This window comes from Citrus clementina, unplaced genomic scaffold, assembly GCF_000493195.1.
Source record: "Citrus clementina cultivar Clemenules unplaced genomic scaffold, Citrus_clementina_v1.0 scaffold_8, whole genome shotgun sequence".
NCBI lineage: Eukaryota > Viridiplantae > Streptophyta > Magnoliopsida > Sapindales > Rutaceae > Citrus > Citrus x clementina.
In genome coordinates this window covers 24,191,447-24,208,940 of record NW_006262022.1, presented here as the reverse complement: position 1 = coordinate 24,208,940, position 17,494 = coordinate 24,191,447, and the positions used below count along the sequence as shown (strand labels likewise).

Below are 17,494 nucleotides of genomic sequence, written 5' to 3'. Positions count from 1 at the left end.
GTTGGAACTCGGACGTACACGTACTCTACTAACCAAATAATGTGCAAAATTGATTGTGTCTATAATGTGACAGATTACTTGGACATTACCCCTTTTTTTAGTACTAAATATTTAAACCAAAAAAAAAAGTCAAAGTGAGATGCGCTGCATAAAAGAAAGAAAATTGGTTTTATTTGCATCACAATTTTCTTGAGAGGCAAAAAGAAATGGAAACAAGAGTAAACATAAAACTATCTTTACAAAAAAAATTGACGACGTGGACACGTTCGTCTGTCCACTTGTTCAGCCGTCCAGCGCTCCTCGAACCCGTGATCTTTGCACTTGCTCAAGATCCGTGAATCGATCAACCCGCCCAAACGGGGCCCACATCTCAGTACCCGCTCTATCCATTAAAATGCTTCCACGTGTCCTCTTGATGTTTGAAACAAAAAAGAAAATAATCATATAAAAGCGCCCCATTCCCAAAAATGAATCGTGCCATGTCCGCCCCTCGCTCTCGTAGCAATGACCTCTATTCACTCACTCACTCTCGTGCGATCGTGATCGTCAGTCTCTGATATTTTTTTTCCCTTTAGAAACACAATCGCTTCAAAGCTCTTGTTCGCTTCCTCTTCTTAGCATATTCTTTCTCACTCCAATACTTTCTTTATAACAATATCTTCTCTTACACTTCATTTACGTTTTAAACTGCTTGCCGTTTCGTGTAGCTTCTGAAACAAGCAAGTAATTGTAATTTCTCAATTTCTTATCGAACTTTCATTTCAATTTGATTTATAGGTCGCTGAAATTTATAAAAATGTTTTGGATTTTTTTTTTCCTGGAACTAGCAGTAATTTGTGGAATCAAATGGCGGATGCGAAAGCAAACGGAAAGAATGAGGCGGCCAAACTGGCGAAAATTCCGGCGGCTGCGAATCCATTGGCTAATGAACCATCGGCGATTGCATCAAATATAAGTTACCACGTGCAGTACAGTCCTCATTTCTCGCCGACTAAGTTCGAGCCGGAGCAAGCTTTCTTTGCCACGGCGGAGAGTGTCCGCGATCGTCTTATTCAAGTAAAATTTCTAAGCTATCATGTTTGTGAAGTTTCATCCTTTATTCTTCTTATATATATATATATATATATATATATATATATATATATATATATATATATAATATTGATAATGACTTGAAATTTAGTTACAGTTTGCTTCCTTTACTTCCTTCTCTCTGAGTGTATATAAGTAGATATTTATTTATTTTTTTATGTGGTTAGATCTGTTTGGTTATGTCATGATTCTTTTTTGATATGTTATTTTTATTTGAAATAATGGGAGAGAATAGAAAATGCTTTTTCATTGTTTTAGTGAAATCATGTCATGTCGCTTTGTATGGATGAGTTTGTGTAGTTAATTTGTACGTGTAGTAGTACTCATTTTCTTTATAACCTTAATGACACGACTTAGAGTTTGCGTTATCGTAGAAATAGAAACTCATGAAATATACAGCAGCTCCGTTATTACTTTTGCTTTTTAGCTGGATAGACTATAAGGAAATGATCCATGAATCATTGCATGGTTGACTTTAATGCATGCATGATATTGCGATTTGTGATCTGAGATACACAAAGCTGTAATTACTTCATGATATGATTAGTTTGGTGATATTTTCTAAAATTTTAAATCATGATTTACAAATAGGTTAAATGTTTTTGTTTTGTTTATCATTTGATTGTTTTGACAGCAATGGAATGAGACATACCACCATTTTAATAAAGTTGATCCGAAGCAAACATACTACCTATCAATGGAATTTCTTCAAGGAAGGACTTTGACTAATGCAATTGGCAGTTTGGACATTCAGAATGCATATGCTGATGCTTTAAATAATTTGGGGCATGTCCTTGAGGAGATAGCTGAACAGGTAAATGGATTTCAGGCCTGTGGTTTCGTAAGGCATGATCTTGATGGTGTTGAACATATTAATTCCAATTCTAGCATGAAGGTCTTTTCGCTTTTCTCTATGGCATCCCCAAATCAGACTTTTACTCTACGCTTTCTCTTTTATTGAGGCAATGACAATCCTACTATCTTGTGGTTGAGTAGCCATCAGTTGATCTATTAACAGGGCCTCAAATCTTACCAAATTTCTGCTGTTGGTTTACAGTGGACTTTGATATGGATCCAACTTCAGGTACACTGTTCAGAAAGTTGATGATGTTATTTGAATTGGAAATTTGCAGGAAAAAGATGCTGCACTAGGAAATGGTGGGCTGGGCAGGCTAGCTTCATGCTTCTTAGACTCCATGGCAACATTGAATTTGCCTGCATGGGGTTATGGTTTGAGATACCGGTATGGGCTGTTCAAGCAGAAGATCACCAAGCAGGGTCAAGAAGAAGTTGCTGAAGATTGGCTTGAGGTTTAACTCTACTTGGAGGTTCCGTCTTGTATTTCTTATTCCTTGGAAAATTGCTTATGGATTACTTTCATGGTAATGTTGCAGAAATTTAGTCCTTGGGAAGTTGTCAGGCATGATGTGGTATTTCCGGTCAGATTTTTTGGGAGTGTTATGGTTAATCCAAATGGAACGTGAGTGTTAATTTTAGAATTAATTATTGCATAGAGTGGAGTGGTTAATACATTTTCATTCCTATAAGTTCATCTTTGAAGTATCCCTGATGTATTTCCAATGCTTTTGCCAAGTGCACAAGCAGTATGGTTTCTCTAAAACATATAATTCATCAAGTGATACCTACCTTTGAATGTGTTACAGGAGAAAATGGGTTGGGGGTGAAGTTGTCCAAGCCGTAGCTTATGATATACCAATTCCAGGGTACAAAACCAAGAACACTATCAGTCTTCGTCTCTGGGACGCTAAAGCTAGCGCTGAGGATTTCAATTTATTTCAGTTTAATGATGGACAATACGAATCTGCTGCACAGCTTCATTCTCGAGCTCAACAGGTTAGCTATCAAGAATCCTGAGAGTGAATATGATCTAATGAAAATTTGCCCATCTATGAAATTGCCTACTTTGCTTAGTTTATGATAATTGAGTGACAATCTTCAGCCATCACCTTCTTGGTTCTGCTTAAATATAGATATTTTCTTGGTTAAAAAACTCAACATCAAAAAGCTCCTCTCTCTCCTCTTTCCCCCTTCTTTCATTTAAGCTGTATAGAAAGAATATTATAAATGACCATCTTCTGTTTCCAAGCTTTTAAAGGAAACAGATCGTTTTTTTCCTTGGTCTAGTCTTATCAGTCCACACTACTAGTCCAAGTCTACCCCTTTGCATGTTTGCATAATTTTTACCTTCATTAAAGGGTTAACATGCAGATTTGTACTGTGCTCTACCCCGGGGATTCTACTGAAGAAGGGAAGCTTTTAAGGCTGAAACAACAATTCTTTCTCTGCAGTGCTTCACTTCAGGTTGGTCAATTCAGCCTTTAATGACTATATAGGCCTGCTGGTAAATTGGCTCGGTGCCCGTTTGCTATTTAGTTAAGTTTACACTTCGTCTGCAGAACCTGAAGATAAACCATCTACACCTATAGATTCATGCCAATCTTATGTAATGATTTAGTCCGTGATGTATGGAATTAACTTGAATTTGTTAGTTCATAAGAAGTGAACATGTTTATAGGTTTAGAGTTCAAACAAAATGTATAAATTTAGATTCTTCCATGTTTGCTAAGTGCAGTTTTCTACTCAAATGGTGTACAAATAGAGTTGTTTCAACACCCTAGATTCATCATCTCACATTTTGTTCGCTGCCCTCAAGGATGCTATCCTTCTTTTGATTGTACTACTGATTTTGAGACTAAATATTAGATATATTATTATTTCCTTTTGGTTCTAAATTTGAGCTCGATACAGGATATGATTCTTAGATTCAAGGAGAGGAAAAGTGGAAGGCAGTGGTCTGAATTTCCCAGCAAGGTAGCTGTACAACTGAATGATACTCATCCAACACTTGCAATTCCAGAGTTGATGCGATTGCTAATGGATGAGGAAGGACTTGGATGGGATGAAGCATGGGATATAACAACAAGGTGCCTTGCTTTATTTTCTGAAAATTTTCAATTTACAGCATCTGCTGCTGAAGTTGCTTTTGGCCTTTGTGGTGCACAATTGCTTTGGGACCTAATCAGTGAAAAATATGTAATGGAACCAGGACTGTTGCTTATACCAATCACACAGTACTTCCTGAAGCACTTGAGAAGTGGTCACAAGCAGTAATGTGGAAGCTTCTTCCTCGCCATATGGAAATAATTGAAGAGATTGACAAGAGAGTATATCCCCCACATCTTTTATCTGTTATCTTGTCTTCTACAAGTGATGTATTTTATTCTAATTGTTATATTTTGCAGTTCATTGCAATGGTCCGTTCCACAAGGAGTGACCTTGAGAGTAAGATTCCCAGCATGTGCATCTTGGATAATAATCCCAAAAAGCCGGTTGTTAGGATGGCAAACTTATGTGTAGTATCTGCGCATACGGTAAGAGGTCTATTCCTTGAACTTTTAAGATGAAGTTCATCTTTTTTGATTGTTAGAATTTGAGCTTATTGCTGATAATATTTGATATATGGATAGCTGTTGCACAATAAATGTAAATCATCTTGTTAAAGCTATTAATTTTAAATGTTCTCCGTCTGAAAAAGATCTTTTTTGATTGTTAGAATATAATCTTATTGCTGGTGTATTTATTCCATCCAACAATCACCCATTGCAAAAGATTGAGTTTTAAAGGTCATAGTTTTCCATGTAGATCTTATTATTGTTAGGTTGAAAGATTGAACGACTATTAGTTCGGATACATTCATTTACTTTTCTTTCCAGTCCCTGATTTGTCATTCCTTAACTATTTTAACTCTCTTCTACCTTTTATTTTTTTAGTGGGGAGCCTCTTTTTCTTTTTGGATCTGATTGGATTTGATCTAAGTCTTTAGCCTAAAATAGCTGATCCCTTTACAGGTAAATGGTGTTGCTCAGTTGCACAGTGATATCTTAAAGGCCGACTTGTTCGCTGACTATGTTTCTCTATGGCCAAACAAACTCCAAAATAAAACTAATGGCATTACTCCTCGTCGATGGCTCCGGTTTTGCAATCCTGAGCTCAGCAAAATTATCACAAAATGGTTAAAAACCGATCAGTGGGTTACAAACCTTGACCTGCTTGTAGGTCTTCGTCAGGTATATATGAAATAAAAGTTTCTAGAAGGAAATGATTCCTGTAATCAGCGATAATGTAGTTGTTTTACTGATACTTGCTTCTAAAGTTTGCTGACAACACAGAACTCCAAGCTGAATGGGAATCTGCTAAGATGGCCAGTAAGAAACATTTGGCAGACTACATATGGCGAGTAACAGGTGTAACGATTGATCCTAATAGCTTATTTGACATACAAGTCAAGCGCATTCATGAATACAAGAGACAACTGCTAAATATTTTGGGCGCAATCTACAGATACAAGAAGTTGAAGGTATTATAAGCTTATGACACTTCCAGTCGTAAGTTGTTAATCATTGTTAATGACAATTATCATTCAAATATGGTCATGTAGACCAATTTTGTAGCTCAATTCACCAAATACCAGGATCTTTATAATCAAACTCTCCACGATGCCCATTCCTTCTGTTTCTACTAAATGCCACATCCATCTTTATGTATTTTTCATGGATTCATTTCTGTATTTTCAACTTTGGCAAGAATAAGTGTGTGTATATGTAATAAAACTTTCATCAAAGATATGCATGCGTAAACTTGTTTTCGTACATTCATGCATATTAGGTTTTTTTTTTTTTAAATAACTCATGTATATTTGTTTGTTCTGTCTTAAGCATGTATTGTACTGCAATTTCACTCTAACCTTAAAGACTACGACAGGAGATGAGCCCTCAGGAGCGGAAGAAAACTACTCCACGCACCATTATGATTGGAGGGAAAGCATTTGCAACATATACAAACGCAAAAAGAATAGTAAAGTTGGTTAATGATGTTGGTGAAGTCGTCAACACCGATCCTGAGGTCAATAGTTATTTGAAGGTGGTATTTGTTCCAAATTACAATGTCTCTGTTGCAGAGTTGCTTATTCCAGGAAGTGAGCTATCTCAGCATATTAGCACAGCAGGCATGGAGGCAAGTGGCACAAGCAACATGAAATTTTCTCTAAATGGTTGCCTCATTATAGGAACATTGGATGGAGCTAATGTGGAAATCAGGCAGGAGATAGGAGAGGAGAATTTCTTTCTCTTTGGTGCAGTAGCAGAACAAGTCCCTAAGCTGCGTAAGGAAAGAGAAGATGGATTGGTATGAATTTCTGTTTCTTCCGTTAGTTCAGTAGATTAAACAGCCAATATTTTATTTTGAGATGATACCAAGTATTGACCATGCGACTTGAATTTCCTTGTCTAACATTAGCCATGTCAATCATACAGTTCAAACCAGATCCTCGGTTTGAAGAGGCCAAGCAATTTATAAGAAGTGGAGCATTTGGAAGCTATGACTACAACCCGCTTCTTGATTCCCTGGAGGGGAACACTGGTTATGGTCGTGGTGATTATTTTCTAGTTGGTTATGACTTCCCAAGTTACTTAGAGGCTCAGGACAGAGTTGACCAAGCTTACAAGTAAGACATTCGCAATCCTAATATCAAGTCCAAAAGTATTATATTTTGAAATAGACTTGTAATGCAGTATTTTATCTGCTTGCAAAAGAATCATATATAAAAACTTTACGAGACTGACTTTGATGACATCTGACCTTGTTGTCACTCTCTTTCCTCAAACACAAATGTGTTTCTTTTACCAGCCTAAACGAGGCACACTCTTCCTTAGATCTAAAATATCAAACTTACTCTTTCTTTACAAGAAAACCACACACCATGAAGTTGTTTTAACTTTCCCCTAGCTTGATACAAAAGGAAAATGTAGAGGTTGGACAGACATGCTGTGAAAGCAAATAATTTTAGCTCACTAGCCAACATAAGCTGTAAGCTCAAACTGAACTGAGTCTGTAAGTTAAAATAAAACGTGAACCCTAATGATCTCAAGTTGCTGTTTCGTTCTTGTATCCTGGCTGTCTTTATGATATTCAATATACTTATAAATTCTAATATTGTATCTTATGTTATTGCGATGTATGTCTCCTGTCAGGGACCGGAAGAAGTGGCTGAAGATGTCTATATTAAGTACAGCTGGCAGTGGGAAATTCAGCAGTGATCGCACAATTGCACAGTATGCTAAGGAAATCTGGAACATAACAGAATGCCGTACAGCATGATTCAAGTGCAAAAAAATTTCATGTGCAATAGGTTATATAATTTCTTGGAAGGATGTATTAAGATGGGAAGAAAATGAAAGGAAATCCACAATCTGTGGGGATCATTAACTAAACTTGTCTCTCCGTCTTAACCATCATTTGATTACTCAAACATCGCTCTGTCAGATAAGTTTTAAGTTGTAATTTCTTAAACAATTCTATCTTTATAAGAATTTCCAGGTTTTGAAGAATTACATCATTTGTCATTACAGATATAGTACGAAGGAATTATGATATACCATTTTTTTTGTTTTTTTGTTTTTCTTTTACCCCCAAAGATCGTGCTCTGCTTGTGGGCTAGCACCGGCTATCCACATGTAACATTCTGGCTCCTCGAAGAACTGCAAATGCCGTGTAGCATGAGCAATCTTTGTTTCTGTACTATAAAATTGAATAAATGGAGCCGAGCACCGAAATGCACCTGCATCGATGATTTACAACACTTCATATGAAAGTCACACCACGCGTCCGGTATTAAAAAGAACGGGGTTTGCATGGAGCAAGATCCTAGGAAATATCCAAAATCCAGGCACAGAATCCACAAGGCACCATCAGAAATCTTATTTTGGCAGTAAAATCAAGTGAAAATAAATAAGGTATAATCGACTTAAACAGGATCTTTAAACAGGCCATAATAAACAAAAGGGAGGGCCTAAGTTACGTCCCTCTCACAGTTACAGTATCCCTGGTAAAGCCGGTAACTATAACCGTGAGAGGGACGCAAGTTACGTGAACGTAACTTAGCGCCAGCCTAAACAAAATCATAAAATTTGGAATCCAACCCACCCCTGCAGCATGAAGAACAAAACCACAATCGCAGAAACAAGTTGCTAGTCATGACATCGAATAAAACTAAGTCAATCAAAATTAAACATTGCGAAAAAAACAGGAGGAAAAGACGGCTCATAATAATATCAGGGGTTAATATTTGCCATAAGCCAATTATTAATAACAGTCACAAACTAGGTCACTGCATAACTGAAGAATAAACTGAAGAATAAACTCCCACATATGCAGAAGGATGCCTGCATGGCCAGATATCTATAAAGCACAGCCCTTATACATAGGACAGTCAAGTTCATCTTATGATGATTTCGGTGAAGTAGACCTAGAGCTAACAGATCTTGAGAGAGATCTAGAACTTGCACTTGGGCTCCTAGAAGGGCCCCTAGAGTAGCTCCCTCGAGAGTTACCCCGCTTGGATGACCCCCCACAGGAAAGACTCTTCCTAGGCCTTGGGGATACACTCTGAGAGTAGCTCCTCCTCGAGCTTCTTGAGTTAATCCTCCGTTTGGGGCTAATACTACGTGAATAGCTCCTCCTAGAGCTTCTCCTTCGCGGCGGTGTAGGACTTCGGGAAATTGAACGATAACGGTGCCTTCCATAGTATCGGCCATCCGATGACTCAGATGGAGAGTATGAACGGTCACGCCTCCGATAGTAACAGTCATCGTATTTGGAGTCATATGGAGAGTATGATCGATCACGCCTCCGATGGTAACGGTCATCATATCTGGAGTCATATGGAGAGTAAGAACGGTCACACCTCCGATAGCCGCGGTCATCTGGAGACCTACTATAAGGGGAACGGGAACGAGAATAAGAACGGCGCCGACTGTAGTAAGATGAGTATGATCTACGCCGGCTATAATTAGGGGAGTAAGGCCTCCTCCTCCTATAGTCAGGAGAGTAAGATCTGTCCCTGCTCCGTTCAGATGAATAACTGGGAGAACGACTTCTGCTCCAACGATAAGGAGAGTAGCTTGGAGATCGACGAGGAGGAGAGTTGCTAGGTGATCGACGACAGACTGCATCAACATCAACAATGCAAAGAGATAATCACAACTACCTACTAAAAGATATGTAACATTACAAGATCAATAGGGCATAAGTCACCTACCACGAATGGTTCTCAGCCCCAAATACCTTCCTGGAGTGGGAGTTCGCCCTCTCCGCCTCCTTGCCTACAAGAGATGAGTGAGATGGACGAATTAGCAAACCAATAAACAAAAAGGAGATGGCTGGAAGATGCATTTGTTACCTTGCTTTTTTCCCTATACTTTTAATAGATAGGATATATCACAAATACATTCAGGTATACTTAGTTGCATAAAATTGATTCAATTATCAACATTATAATAATAAACTGAACAGCACAAGATTTAATTGCTAAAAGAAGAGAGAAATGCAGGGCATACAACCCTAACAGTCTGATTCTTGTTGATGTATTTGATTTGTTTGTTTGTTAAGTTGTATGACTTTTGGAGTTTGGTGAAGAGCTGCTACACACAGCTAACCTGCTGCCACAAAAACTTCAAAGTCGAAAGAAGCAAACAACTTTCAAATTCCAAGAACCAATAACAAATCATCCGAAATTTGAATACAGTGATAAGCGAACAATAATCAAGAATTCAATGAATCCATCAGTAAAACCAACAGGCTTGAATTGTGTAAACTATTACCCTCTCCACAGTAATGATGCGACCCTCAAGAACAGAACGATCCAAATACTTGATGCAACGGTCAGCCTCCTCAACTGTGGCCATCGTAACAAACCCAAAACCACGAGACTCTCTTGTCCACGGATCGACCACAAGGTGAACATCAATCACCTAAAGACAAAAACAGCACATAAGAATCACTCTCACATAGCATCAAACCATGATTTCACTCATCAGCCTTTTGAGTAATGGAAAAGAAAAACAATGAATAAAATGCTAACCTTTCCCTCAGCTGCAAAATGCTTCTCAAGTTCTCTTTTGGTGATACGAGGTGACAATCCTGTTACATACAAATTGTTGCCAGGATTTTCCGCATCACTTGATCGGCTCCTGCCAAGAAAATTTAAAATGAAAACATTCACAAAATTAATAAACCAGCACAAACAGAAAAATGAACGAAGGAAGAGCATATATAATACCTTGATCGGCTGCGAGACATTGACCTAGACATTGACCTGCCGTATCTATTGTATGGTGAAGAAGAGCGTGAATACCTTGACCTCCTAGAGTAAGACATCTATAACAAATCAAAAGCCAAGACGTCATTCTTAATCATCAATTGCATGTGATATTAAATTCTATTTCATTTTTTTACTAGAAAAAAAGCCACTTAATTTACAAATACATATACAATTACACAAACTAATTAAACACAAAATCTTCATCCAAACATACACTTGAGACCTTTCTTCTTCAATTTAGATACAAAATTACAACATCGAAAAAGAAAAATAAAACTATCTTCAAATTTAAAATTAGATTTTAAGATCGCATCAAAATTATATCTCTAAAAACTCCTAATCAATTTTCTGTTTCACCAATTTCCAGAAACAAAGAATTATACATAAAATGCTAAAGATTGCCAGCATCCTAATTAAATTATATCAGAAACTTTAGTGCTCCAATTGTAAAATAAATTGATATACAATTCTAAATTAGCATCTAAAATCTACCTTTCAAGACTCTTCTCAATCTTCTGTTCTGTATTTCTAATTTCCGGAAACAAATAATTATACCAACATGCTAAAAAATTGCAAATATTATATTCAAATTATACCAGAAAATTTCAATTCTACTACTTTTACTTGAATTTTAATTAATTTTGCTAAATAACTAAAAGCAAATTCTATGAAACTAAAGATCTCATCGGGAATCAAAATTACAAATAACTATGGCGGAAACAAAAGCGAGGAACGTACCGTATCAAGTACTTGTAAAATCTACTCTCTTGCCTGTGTGTTTCGAGATTCTTCCTTGGGTTAGAGTTCGCTTCTCTTTCGATCTCACAAGATCTTATCACTAAATTCAACAACGTTGATAAGCAAGTGCGTTATATTGCGAATGATTTGAGAGAAGTTTCCAGAGAAGCGGACGTGACGCAACATTTAATTCCATTTTGGATTCTTCTTTGGCGTCCGTAAAAGCTGATGCGTTACCTCAGAGTGGGCCACGTAATAGTTGAGTTTTTTTCAATTTTTTAACCAAAGAGTTTTTTTTTTAATTTTTTTTTTAAGGAGGAGGGAAAATGTGGAAAACGCCAAGTATGACCTCATTGGTTAACGTAGCTTTTTATTTACGGATCATGATTCTATTGTGATTTCATCATGTTCTGAGTAAATAACTTAATTATTTATTGATAGTTAATAAATAATAAATAAATAAATAATTAAATTTTATTCATACACTACCACTAAAAGATATATGGTAAAAGATTTTAAAAAATTCAGAAGAGATCATATCATGAAAGGATCCTTTTCTGTTATTTACCATTCAGAAAAGTCAATCCAACGGTAAGAAACCACTCTTGAGGATGAGCACGTGTCGGAATTTGGATCCAGGTGGAGTTTAAATTTTAATGCTCTTTTGAATTGAGTCTTTTGTTATTTATTTATTTTTATCAGTCGAGTTTTCATCAAGTTACGAAATGAAAATAAATTATGCCTTTCATTGTTATTTTTTTAAATCTACTAACTTTTTAATTAAGATTATTCATCAAGATTTTCTATATATATAAATATTATAAGGGCGTTTTTAGTACAATGTATTGTATTACACTAGTTATATTATATTATATTGTATTAAATTATAATACAATATTTATGTTTAATGTAATATAGATGGTATTTTATAAAATAATATTTTTATTTTAATATTTATATTTATATTAAATTAATACTTTCGGATTATTTGAGTTTTTAATTTTATTTAATATTATATATATTTATTATTATTTTAACTAAAGAAAGTAAAAAAAAAATCATGTGAATAGTGCCATACTACATAAACCCAACCCCATGTTCGTTTTTTTTTAATGCAGAACTATTCACATTATGATGTATTCTAGAGTAATGCTACACATTATAAAATTTTTATCCAAAAAAATTATGCTAAATGATGTGTCATTCATTAATTGGTTGATGAGAATAATAAAATTAGTTCACTTAGATTTTATAAAAAATTATCAACTAATCAATGAATGACATTTCATTTGCGATAAAATTTGAAATAAAAAATTTACGATGTCTATCATTACTTTATATTACGATACATCATAGTATGAATAAAAAAATTTGCCAAACATGAGATTGCATTACATTAACTAATAATATAATCCCATGTAATACGGTATGCCAAATATACCTATATGTCATTACTCTAAAGTCCAATGACCATAATTCGAGTCCAATGACCATAATTCAAAAACCAATGCTCAATACAAATTCCCATTATTAAGCAAAGAATCTCATTGACATATTTTTTCGTAACAACTGATATCAGGCAACTAGTAATATGATGCCAAAAAATAATTTCAACAGCTAAATTTGTTTTTTCAGGAAATAATAGCATGAATCCAAATGCAACTCCCCACACCTGCCAACCACAAAATAAATATGGTTAAGAGTATGCTGAAGGGAGTTTCAGCATAAATCTTCCTATTTGGTGCATAGAAAAAGAAATGAATTCATTAAACTGAAAATGAGCTGAAATTCAAGGGATGTTGAGTTGTTGTTATAGATCATATTAAATGGCAGAGCATGTTGACGTCTTATAGAATTTTTTAATTGAATTTGCTAACCCCTGCCTATAGTGCCTTCTCTAAGCTTAAATTGGCTCATTGTCATGGATGGTTATTTCCTTGATCTCAGCACACTAGCTCAGTAATTTATACCAGTTGAGGGTGATATAAAAGATCGTTGCACTTATCCAACGAAAAAATAGGATACATTTGACTCAACCTGGACAAATAAATTGCCACCCTCTTACAGTTGGTGATTTAAAAGACCGTTATACTTATCCAACTTCCCTCAAAAATAGGATATGTTTGACTCAACTAACAATGCACGCATCCCTCCTCAGGAGCCACACAAAACACCGGAGATATATAACAGTAAAAACTTACAAAATGAAAAATAAAACTAGCACAAAAATTCAAAAAGAGGAAGTAATGAAATGACCACCACCAGATACCAAAGACCACTAACTTCGAAAATTCTGAATACTGGTATAAACCCACATTAAAAGTAATGGAATTTGTAGGTCCCCAAAAAAAAAAAAAAAGTCTTAAAGAGGGGCAGACTTTTCCCAAAAAATAGAAAAAATGAGGGTCAGACCAAAATTACATTAGATAGCCATGAGCTAAAAAGCAACAGTATGGTTTCAGTTTCACTGTTGTGGTAACCCTTGTGATGCAGAAACTGGGGGACCAGAAGTCGATGGGGCAGATGCAACGGGTGGAGGCCCCGGCGGTGCCGATGAAGGGGGTACAGATGTCTGTGGCCCAGGATGCTGATGCTGATACTGTTGCATCAATGGTGGAGCATTAGGCCGGGGCATTGAAGACTGATAGAGTGGAGGGTACTGCTGGTAGGGCGCCGTAGGTGGCATATACCCATATGGCGGATAAAGCTGCTGGGGATATTGCCCATGTGGAGGCGGCATGGGTGGTCGATAGGGATAATGCTGTCCTTGTTGCTGCTTCTCTGGACCAGACTTGTTCTCCCCTTCCTGGGTTGGGACAAGAGCTCCCATTCTTTGAGGATCCATTGATGGATAATAGGCTCTATCCTGCTGAGGTGGAGGAGGAATATTGAAGTAGGGGGTGGGTGCAGCTTGGTCCTGAGCACCAGGTTGCTGATATTGATTCTGCTGCTGCGATATCAGTGAACGAGGCAACATCCCACTATGAGCAATCGCAGCCTGTTGTCTCACTTCATCCGAGCTTTCACCCTCAGGCCTTTGTGTCTGGGGCTTACCCCACATGAGCTTCAGCCTAAGACCCTTTATGACAAGTTTGTTAGAGAGCTCTTCTGCAGCCTTCTCTGCACCTTCTCTTGTTGTGTAGGTTACAAAAGCAAATGCTTTTTGTGGATGCATCTTTATGGATTCAATCTCACCATGGGCATAAAAGTTATCCCTTAGATCTTGCTCAGTGATTCTTGCATCAACCCCACCAACATAAAGAGTTTTAATGCTTTCATCCTCAGGAGGTTCCAGGGAGGGCATCTCACCTGCCTTGTTAAGTAGCTTCAGCGCAACAGGATCGTTCACCCTGCAAACATTTCAGAAAAGAAAAATGAAATTAATTTCATGCAAAGACTGCAACCTTCTAACATTTAACATTAACATGAAATTTTGCTCAAGGGTGTGTATGAATTGACATAATTTAACTATTTGATTGAGAAGCGAAGGTATCAAAAAGCAGAAGAAGATCAAACCCCTCACTCTTTGACACCAAATCTAGTCCCACATTTCCACAAGGACAATGAACGAAATAACCATTTCAAACAAAGCAAACAGGAATCTAAGTCCATTCCTTCAAAAGTACAATAATTCACAAAAAACAGCTTCACCCAAAATGATCAGGGCAACAGCCAAGGAATGGCCAAATAAATTCTGACACCACTAAATAATTGGGAATTCACGACAGCATAATATCCCATTAAAGGATAACAGATAGCATGCTTAACCATCAGAAAGGAAATGAAAACAAACAAATAAATAAAAACAATGGAAGAAACAGGAGCTAAAGAGTGTGCCAGACTGAAGGGATTATCAACTATTGCACTTACCCATAGTAACGATCTTTAATATTTTGCTGAGATAACTCCCCAGTTACAGGCATCTCATGCCTATATGGACACTCAGCACCTCTTGTGCATTCACCACGAACATAGAAACTGCAAACATGTGCTCTGTTTCTTTTGTAGTAAGGCTGTGTTCTCTGAAGCTTCAGGATAGTGTCACTTGGTCGAGCCTTCCCATATGAGGATTCATAGTCTATACCAGCTCTAGCCTGCAAGGGACAACAATACAAATCATAATACAATAGAGTTAAAGAATTGGGAAATCGACAATATACGCAAAAGAGAAACTAATAGCAAAAACATTTTCATTTACAAACTATAAAGCTTACAGCCGAAATAATCGGTATGGATCTGCCATTAAGATTAAGTCAACCAAACATAGATTTCCACCTTAGAAGCTTGTAAATATTAGAACTCTACTAAGAGATATGGAAAGAAAATGAGGGATTACAGAGTATAAACAATGATTTGGGCTTCCGCAACCACGGCAGATATACAAAACATACGAACAACAAAAATTACATAATGAAGGTATACTCAACTCCATAACTTTGCAAATTCCCAATAATTGATCCCTATGAAACATACTCAATGCATAATTATAAGAGAAAAAACAATGATGACGAGAAGATTATTAGAAATCACGACACTACACCAAACGTAAAATAATTAGAGCAATAATACACATGCATAAACAGACATTTTTACTTGCAATAATTTCATCGACTGAAAATATAGTCTAGGAACAAGCATAATTGCATAAATAAATCACAGCACATATTAACTTATATTAGCAGCTCGAGTCGATCCCATAACAAAATAACAACACTAGTAAAATTTGCTGCATGAACATAAAAGCCACTAGAACTAGCTTGAACTGTAGAATGCACATACCCTGCGGTCATGTTCCTCGGCAAAGTACTCCCTGTTTACATCACTCTTTGGAATGGCATCATTGGAATTGATACTCAGAGCAGTATCTCGAACTTGAACAGGCAATCCATACTCCAGATCCAGAAGACATACTTGACAAACATTTTTCAACTTACTGCATGTCTGGCAAATCTCAGTCTTCTTAAATCTTGCATCACGACCAGGCCTCCACCTAAAAACAGTAAACGGCCGCGTGCAAATCTTGCACTCCTTATCATAGTCTGCTTTGGTCTGCATCCAAATATGCCCCCAACAACAATACATTAAAACAAACTAAAATCAAAACCATATCTAGGTCAAGCACTACAAAGCAACAAAATTTAATAAATAATAAATCATACAATACAACATTTTCCTCATCTAAAACTCATACCCACCAACTAATATTCTTCAAAACTCTAACTGAACACAGCATAGACAATTATAAAAGAGAATATGATAGGATCAATTGTTTACATGCTTGCAACAAGAAACCAAATTCCATAATCATTGAATAATAACTAACATTTTGGTTTAATTAACCGTTGACATAATCCTATCTAGCTAGAAGAAGTTCCACTTTAAAGCAAAGTGACCTAGCTCTAATGAAAGCAGGGTGTTAACAAACTCGACCCATCTGAAAATCACCATTAGAAGTCTAAGTTAACAAAATCAAGAGGGTGAAAGGGTGATTCCAGCTCTTCCATATCAAATATAATCATTCTTTTCTTTTCTTTTTTCGAGGGTTGGGTCTATTTCTAGCTAAAGCACTTAAACAGGCCAAGTATCAAAATCAATTACAGGGAACCATTCCTAAAATTAAAATAAAATAAAATAATTAAAAATCAATTTTCTGAAATTTGAATTACCATTCGAACATAGGGATTGTCACCGAGGCATGACTCGCAAATGATGGGAAAATCAGACCGTTCCCAGCCATCAGCTTCGTGATCTCTTAACAATCGATGAGCCATCTACTTATATATATATTTTTTACTGCCTTCACTTCTCTCAAATTATCTTTATATAACTTTGCTAACCAGCACGACTAATATGAAAGCGGTGGGTTACTAGATTAGTTGAAGGGAGGGGGGAAAATGGAAAATAGTATATTTACAAGAGGCCGTGCGACAGCAAAGGCATGAACTGACGGAGAGATGGCGCGCACAACGGGGGAACGGGGGAACGGGGGAACGGAGGAGAGGAGGCAGTGGCAGGGTTTGGTGATTTCGGATCACAATAAACGAATGGACAGAAATAGGTTTTTTTTTTTTGTTTTTCATCTTCTTTTCCTTGCTGAATATTGGATTGGGACTGGGTTAATTATCAATTGGACCCTTGTAGTTTACACAAATAACAGAAAAGTTTGAACACATTAGGTAGCGGCACTTGGACCCGTTGGCCGTTGTTTGCCGCTGACCAATTAGGTACTATTGTCCGAAATATTTGTAATTAATTAAAGACCTTATTTTTTTTCACCAAAAAAATAAAGTTGTAGCTTCGCGAGCTGACATTACATATAACATATTCAATATATGACCTCTGAAAATATATGGGAAAATTTATGAAAATAGCCATAAATATTTTGTTATTTTCACAACTAATCCTCTCAATTTTTTTCTATCAACATTAGCCAAACACAAGCCTTTCTCCCCAAATTACCCTTCTTTACAGACCAAAAGTAACAAT

The 17,494-nt window shown here is 36.5% G+C and overlaps 3 protein-coding genes across 7 annotated transcripts; 1 reads left to right on the top strand and 2 right to left on the bottom strand.

Moving 5' to 3' along the window:
• Positions 1-469: 469 nt before the first annotated feature.
• Positions 470-7,502, top strand: LOC18034209 (alpha-glucan phosphorylase 2, cytosolic). 3 transcript variants are annotated; one of them, XM_024178954.1, is made up of 15 exons: positions 470-719; positions 831-1,056; positions 1,727-1,906; positions 2,226-2,402; positions 2,487-2,572; positions 2,757-2,946; positions 3,322-3,414; positions 3,862-4,037; positions 4,160-4,277; positions 4,356-4,484; positions 4,962-5,180; positions 5,267-5,470; positions 5,875-6,297; positions 6,426-6,616; positions 7,143-7,502. In XM_024178954.1, the coding sequence occupies exons 2-15, from the start codon at positions 847-849 to the stop codon at positions 7,267-7,269; spliced, it is 2,523 nt and encodes an 840-aa protein (XP_024034722.1). In that variant the 5' UTR covers positions 470-719; positions 831-846; the 3' UTR covers positions 7,270-7,502. The 3 variants fall into 3 exon arrangements, with proteins under 3 accessions (XP_024034722.1, XP_006425007.1, XP_006425008.1); XM_006424944.2 differs by having other exon boundaries at positions 470-723; XM_006424945.2 differs by having other exon boundaries at positions 470-729.
• A 694-nt stretch (positions 7,503-8,196) lies between these two features.
• LOC18035342 (serine/arginine-rich splicing factor SR45a) lies at positions 8,197-11,258 on the bottom strand. Of its 3 annotated transcripts, XR_002904303.1 has the most exons (7): positions 11,009-11,258; positions 10,229-10,326; positions 10,031-10,139; positions 9,771-9,920; positions 9,510-9,620; positions 9,209-9,272; positions 9,065-9,116 (listed from the first exon to the last, which is right to left on the bottom strand). XR_002904303.1 is itself a non-coding variant. In XM_006424943.2 (6 exons), exons 2-6 carry the CDS (start codon positions 10,324-10,326, stop codon positions 8,392-8,394), a joined length of 1,146 nt encoding a protein of 381 aa, XP_006425006.1. In that variant the 5' UTR covers positions 11,009-11,242; the 3' UTR covers positions 8,197-8,391. The 3 variants fall into 3 exon arrangements, 1 of the variants encoding a protein (XP_006425006.1); XM_006424943.2 differs by lacking the exon at positions 9,510-9,620 and having other exon boundaries at positions 8,197-9,116; positions 11,009-11,242; XR_002904302.1 differs by having other exon boundaries at positions 8,850-9,116; positions 9,209-9,620.
• Positions 11,259-13,291: 2,033 nt separating this feature from the next.
• Positions 13,292-17,079, bottom strand: LOC18033835 (zinc finger CCCH domain-containing protein 40). The gene is made up of 4 exons (XM_006424942.2): positions 16,675-17,079; positions 15,788-16,057; positions 14,879-15,102; positions 13,292-14,358 (listed from the first exon to the last, which is right to left on the bottom strand). Exons 1-4 carry the CDS (start codon positions 16,777-16,779, stop codon positions 13,473-13,475), a joined length of 1,485 nt encoding a protein of 494 aa, XP_006425005.1. The 5' UTR covers positions 16,780-17,079; the 3' UTR covers positions 13,292-13,472.
• Positions 17,080-17,494: the final 415 nt, after the last annotated feature.